This window comes from Triticum urartu, chromosome 3A, assembly GCF_056163025.1.
Source record: "Triticum urartu cultivar PI428250 chromosome 3A, HENAU_Tu73, whole genome shotgun sequence".
Classification (NCBI taxonomy): domain Eukaryota; kingdom Viridiplantae; phylum Streptophyta; class Magnoliopsida; order Poales; family Poaceae; genus Triticum; species Triticum urartu.
In genome coordinates, this window is record NC_141875.1 from 427,286,775 (window position 1) to 427,293,812 (window position 7,038).

The following is a 7,038-nucleotide window of genomic DNA, read 5'->3' on the forward strand; positions in this document are numbered from 1 at the left end:
AATACAAAGAAACATGTAGAGCCCGTATAACGCAAGTGGAGGGGGGGGAGGGGGGGCAATCCTAAGATCATGCTGCCACCCATGTTAGGTAAAAGCATCCCTCACTGTGGCCTCCAATCATGTACACACCTCCGTAAACAGGTCTCGATTCTCCACGCGCTGTAGAGAGGACCATAAACGAAGAGTCCCGGTACATCTGTAGATAACCTGCAATAGAGAAGTACTTTTATCATTAGCAGGAGGCCTGTTGGGGGACACTTGGCAGGAGGCCTCGTCACGCCCCAGTAGCCCGTCGTCCTCGACGCCGGGCCAGACCCTTACCAGGATTGGTAGGGGCGGTGCCTCGGCGAAGGCGGCTGCTCACACAGACGTGGTTCTTCCTCTGAGGTTTAGCACCGACGGACGGTTTCATCACACAGTCTGCGCGAGCAGAGCGCGCGGTCGACTGTGAGGGCGCCACCCACTGTTTCAGTGGCGGTGGGTACAGTTGGGTACCTGGGAGGTGGCCACGCCCCAACTAGCTCGGGGGCGGTAGGTACAGTTGGGCACCTGGCAGGCGGCCACGACCTAACTGGTCTTACCACTGACGACATCATCGCTTTTGGAGGGATCCCGGACCCGACTTTCGGGGCAGACGGGTGAGCCACAGGATTCAGGCCCAATCGGATGCTGACGACCTGAAGTTGGCACATGGCATGTAGGCGGCCAAACTTCGTGACATCGAGGCGACTACAGGTTTTGCAGTTAATACAAGTTGCTCAATTTTGCATTTTCCCGATGATGAGATTACTCATAATACCAATATATTGGGTGTTTCTTTGGGTAGCAATGGGAAAGAAATAGCTAAATCGGTTAATGACTTGCTAGACTTAGAGGCTGAGAAAGCCATGGAGATGATTCACAATATTGCAGCGTTAAAACTTATGAATGATTCAGACATTAATGCTCTAGGGGTTAGGGCACTAGATTGCCTTTGTGAGGATGTAGCGCCCTCCTCTGTATTACAGGAAAAGGATGCGGATACGGTTTCAAAGGAGTATACGGCCCCTCTGCAACCAAATTTAAGCATACAAACTGGTCTCGGTTATATGGACAGAGTAGCTGGACAAGATAAGCCAAAACGAACCTGGAAACTGCGAAGTAAGATTGTCTTTACCTGTCTCAAGTAATGCAATAAAGTCTAGTTTGTGTTCTTGAGAAGCTTCCGTTAGAAACTTACGTTTATGCAAGTCTGCAAGACCTTTGCTATTTCAAAAAATGCCTCTCATTTTTCATCGTGAAATTTTCGTTTGAATTTTATTCCCACACTTCGACGCACTGCAAAGATCCTCTTCCATGTGCGTTCGGACTTATCCGGCACCACCTGAGTCCGCATGACTGAGGTCGTTGCCTATACAATATCAGCTTTTGGTAATATCAAACCAATCAAAGTTAGTGCGATGATCTACAAATTGGAATCAATCCAATCTTTTAAATACCAGTCTCTAATGTGCATCAAGTTACTGGGCCACTCCCTCTCTATGTACGAATTGTACCATAAGCTCATAAATTTGTTGAGTGAGAATGAAGCAATGCAACCATTGGATCGTGAGGTAGCTAATCTGTGACCTATACGTGGTAGTGGGACAAAGGTAGTGCACAGTTGTTCTGTTGTACGGAAGATCAAGCCATCAAGGTTCTGTTGCAATGTCTTCTTTTTTTGGCAACTCAAATTTTTACTCCCTCCGTTGCAAAATATAATGCGCCCGCGTTTCCTGAGGTCGAACTTTGACCATAAATTGAGCGAACGAGACCGACTGCGGCGGGAGGAAAAAAATTACATAATTAAAAACTTCTTTCGAATATGAATTCACTGTATAATTTTTGCTCCCGCCGCAATCGGTCTTGATAGTTAAATTTACGATCAAAGTTGAAGCACGGAGATAGAGGAAGCACTACATTATGGAATGGAGGGAGTATTAACTTTCAAGGACAAGTCATTAAAGACAATGTGTGATGCACATTTAGCCTCAGGGTCATGCCTAATACCCAGACAGCCGAACATGCATGATTTTACAGTTCTGGCGTGGTAAGCATCATTTGCCTGTTCATGGGCGTTCTTGTTGTGCTTTCTTTTATTTCAGTCAACGCCTTATGTGAAATGGACGTACTATGTACATTTTGGTCTTACTCCCTCCATTTCATATATTTTATAATATAGTGCGTCCACGCTTTTTAAATTTTAAATTTGACCAACGTGGGCGACTGCGACGGAAGCAAAAATTATACCATTGAATTCGTATCTGAAAGAAGTTTTTAATGGTATACTTTATGATCTCGCCACAGTCACTCACACTAGTTAAGTTTATGGACAAATTTAAATCTTAAAAAACGCAGACACACTATATTATAGAATGGAGGGAGTATTGTTTAGTTCCCTAGGAACTTCAATTGATCTATGCGAACACCCCGATCTATATGATCAAGAGTCTGTTGTGTATTCACTTTACTAGTCTTAAGGGCATCTCCAACGGCAACCCGTAAATTTTCTCTCGCATCCGTTCACTGACAAGGGTTTCCAGTCTGCGGACGCGAATGCGGGAGACCGCCATCCAACGGTAGCCGGATACATCCAGTCTTCCTCATTTTTTAAGTCCGCACGATCAAATAGCCGCATACATAGGGTACCGACGTTCAAATAGCGGCATGCAGCAGTAGTTCAAATTTAAAAAAGTTCAAATATTACATCCCAACATTGTTGTCCCCTTTAACCGCCCACTTACGCTCAATCAGATCTTCCTTCAGCTGCTCATGAGTTGGTTGATGCCGAATTTGTTGATGCATTTGAATAAACTCTTCAAATGTGGCTGGATTCTGGTCTCGAAATTTGATAGGATCACCCATATTCTCAAATTCTAGAGCTGCAGTAGCATCGTCACCCTCATCCTTGATGATCATGTTGTGCATGATCACACAACATGTCATCACCTCCCACAAGGTCTTCGTATCCCATTATTTAGCAGGTCCATGAAAAACCGCAAAACGGGCCTACATAACTCTAAACGTCCTCTGGTCATCCTTTCTAACTGCTTCTTGTCTTTGGGCAAAGTGAGCATTTTTTCTCACCAACTTGGTTAGAGATGGTGCTGGCAAAGGTAATCCATGGAGGATAGATACCGTCAACCAGATAGTAGCACATGTTGTATTCATGTCAATTGACAGTATAGTGTCAAGGAGGAGCTTTTCCTTCAGTCAGCCTCGTAAACAACGGTGATCGCTGCAGCACATTAATGTCATTGTGAGACTTAGGCATGCAAAGAAAGCATGCCAAATCCAAAGATCCTATGATGCAACTGCTTCAAGAATTATGACAGGCTTCTTAACATGACCCTGGTATTGTCCTTGTAAAGCCTTTGGGTAGTTCTTCCATTTCCAATGCATGTAGTCAAGAGATCCAAGCAAACTTGACCACCCTCTTGCTTTTGAGATTGCCAAGAGCTTCTCGGTGTCTGCGACAATTGGTTCTCTCAGGTACTGAGATCTGAACACCTCAACCACGACAGGTGCAAACCTGACCATGGCATCTCCACAAGTGTTCTCAGACATACATAGGTACTCATCCCACGAATCAACGCCCATGCCATATGCAACCATCTGGAGTGCGGCCATGCACTGCTGGTAACCAAAAAACCCAATCGGTCCCATGACATCCTTCTTCAGGATGAAGTAGTCAGCATAGGACCGGGCACCATGGTAGAAACAATCGAAGACAGGCTTGCGCATCCGAAAACACCGGTGAAAATGGTCAGCAAAGACTGCATCAAGGGCAAAAAAGTCGACCACCAGTGTTGAATGGCCGCACCCTGTTGCGGCTGAGCACTTGATGACCCTTGATCGATCCATTGAAACTAAGAACATGCTCCTCCACACGCTCCATGTCTTCAAGGACCGCCCGCATCATCGCCGTCTCATTGGAGTACTCCTCCTCATGCGATGAGTCATCAGACGACTCAACATAGTGCTCGTATATGTACTCCAAATTGGAATTCATTGCTAGAAAGAAGAAGGGAAAACTGTTTTGAACCCCGACGATTCATCGAACAGTTGTCGGGCATGGTAAGTATAGCAGTAGCGGATGGTACCTAGAGGGGCAGTTGGAGGACAGGGGTTGAACGACGGCGAAAGAGAAGTGGAGTGGAGCCCTGCTGGAATGGTGGAGGTGATGGCGACATAGAGTTCTGGCAGGGATGTGGCGTGGGGGCCGTGGTGGTGGAGCGGCGGCGAAGGTAAGAGAGAAAGAAGGAAGAAGAGAAAATGCGGAGGATGAAGGCGTGGGGTTCGTGAAGGGTTTTGGGTGGGCCGGAGGTGTAGGAGTCCTTTGTGTCTGGTGTACAGGCTCCCGCAAAGCTTATTCACGTTTGTCTCCGGTTTATGGGAGAAAACACATCCAAACCACGCCGCAGACCGGTACATGACCGCATTGGATGATTTTCGCGGTCCAGACAACGTGGTTTGAATGGATGCGGACGGTTTGCGCGTCCGCCTTGGAGATGCCCTAAGAAAGTTGTTGTGCACACAGTTCGTGAGATAAAATATCACCACCATCTGTACCTACTAATATATATCTAGCAATGAAAGACATGTGTTTCTCTAATTTTTTCGTCCATCCATCGTCGAAACAAAAAAAGAGTTTCGTATATCGCTAGTTTGGTCGGTCACTTTCAAAATGATTTCTTTTTGTCCGTTGCGTATTTATAAACTGTCAATGTGGTACAAAACCTAAAGTTGTTGTGCTGATAGGCATGCTGCTGGGTTTGCTAGCATCAACAGAAAATAGATGCGTTTGGGGCATCAAACTCAAGACTTAGGCCTGCTCCCGGGTTTGATAGATGCGTTTGTGGGATCAAACTCAAGACTCTCCCTCCATCCTAGGCCTGTAGCCAACTAAGCTACCTATTGCTTTTCCCTCAAAAAAGCTACCTGTTGCTTGTGCTATTGTAGGGAGTTTGTTTAAAAGATAAATAGTCCCACCTCACCTTTTTACATCAAATATCACCAATTTATATATACCCATGAGTTATACAATAATCAACCAACCGCCTCGATAATTAACTCCACATATTATGCATCTGGATGAACATGACAATGAGAAAGAAGAGACCAATAGAGCATGTACTGTGGCCAATCACATATTATGTGTCTGTATTGTGTTTTAAAATATATATTCCTCACATGTGGCCAACCACATATTATGTTCACCAGTACTTTTAGAGCAAATACAATAGGGTGACATAACCAGACTATAATGACTAAAATATTGTTTCTTTTTAGTTGAGGAGAGAAAGAAAAGCGAGATGTACAATAAGAGCCAGCTATAACACGAGACCTAAGACACTTTGTGAGATTGTAAGATGAGCCACCTATTAGTAGGTAGTACATATTTAAACTTACTATTGTACAAGCTGGCTATTATATTGGCTTTAGATGACATGACAACTTCTTATAGCCGATTGTTGATTGTATTATTAACCATGTTTTCATGTGTTGCTGTGATGGCTGGTTGTAATTAATGTCTTTTATACCCTCGCAAAAAGAAATTTAGTGTCTTTTATAAAAATGGGTGCTGGTTGACTCTCTAATAAAAGGGGGCTCGTATGATGTGATGCAATATATATGACTGGTTGGTTGCACTAAAAAACACTTCCATGATGATACGTGTTTGTCATAGTAGGTCACATTTTCTGTCATGCATGTACATCCATGACGATTTTATGACAGACTCAAGATAGTCATACCTATGTTGTCATAGAAGTGTTCCATGACAATACTCAAATTATCATCACGGAAGTGTCCACTTCCATGACGATAAATGGCGCGCCATGGAAGTGCTTTCGTCAAGGGTAACGGACACATGGCATCCACCGTAATGGGTCGCCATTATGCTAGCGGGTCTGGTTTTGGATCCGATAACCCGTTAATAGCCAAGACCAATGAAGATTTTCCACATGTAAATTTCTCATTGGCAGGGAGAACCATGTGTCAGCTACCCGTTCTTCTATCTTGCCATAAGGCTTCTCCTATCCCTTCTAGTTCTTCGCGACACCTAGTTCTGGACGACAAAGCATTGTTGGATCGCTGATCTCGTACACATTCTCGCGGTTGGGTGGGGGGGTGTAAATCCTAGTTGTTTGAATCTACATAAAAAGTTCTACACCAACTCTTCTTCTGCTGCTACTCCAAGCGATCTGATCTAACCCATTCATAGTGATCCTGAGTACATGATCCGTAGGATGATTTTTTGTTGTTTTCTACTACGTTTTCCAACATATTTATAGTTGAAGCAATCCCTTCCACTTCCTGAAGGCATCATTTATGGATCGTGCAGGTGGCTGCCGAATTGGGGTGTGCAAGGGGCTATCGACATCGGCTTTGTTCTTGAGTGTCAACAGTGTGGCAGTGTTGACTTATCTCGTTGTGTCTATTTGGTTTACCTTTTTTTTCTTTTGGTGTGTGTCTTCTGCGTGGTTGTGCCAAGGCAATGGTGGGTCTGATATGGGGCTCCAAATGTGGATTGTTTTTTAATGGCCTCCCTCCTCTGATAACCTTGTTGCCATGCGTTCATTCAGGTATTGGGGCGATCCACTATGTGTGCATATGATGTGCGTCCTTTCAATCCGGGATGAGAAGGTTGTGGTTCGTCATTTTGGAGTGGACCAGGGCTTACTCCTTTCACTTCCGTGTATCCCACAAGATGCATCTTTGCTGATGGCTACTTAGGTGGACGAAGGCCTTCACAGGTCAAGCTTTATCGGAAAACAACTTTTCGGTTATATCTTCATAGTTGCTTGTATTGTTTGTCTGTGCAATATTTTGCTTGCATCACCTTCTCAGTTTGTTTCATATTAGTTTCTTTGGATTTTCTGTTTCTTGTAAGTGGATGATCATAGTATTCTTGACTGGTTGATGGCATTGTTGATTCAAAGCCGGATTCATCTCAAGCCTTCTCTTTGAGAAATGAAGTGCATAGTGATGGATAGATCCCGCACCCAGCCCCCGCCG

General features: G+C 44.5%; 1 protein-coding gene across 1 annotated transcript; it reads right to left on the reverse strand.

Annotated features, from left to right (window-relative positions):
• Window positions 1–3,321: 3,321 nt before the first annotated feature.
• Window positions 3,322–4,030, reverse strand: LOC147979940 (uncharacterized). The gene is made up of 2 exons (XM_087515405.1): window positions 3,842–4,030; window positions 3,322–3,753 (listed from the first exon to the last, which is right to left on the reverse strand). The coding sequence occupies exons 1-2, from the start codon at window positions 4,028–4,030 to the stop codon at window positions 3,322–3,324; spliced, it is 621 nt and encodes a 206-aa protein (XP_087371531.1).
• Between the last annotated feature and the right edge of the window lie 3,008 nt (window positions 4,031–7,038).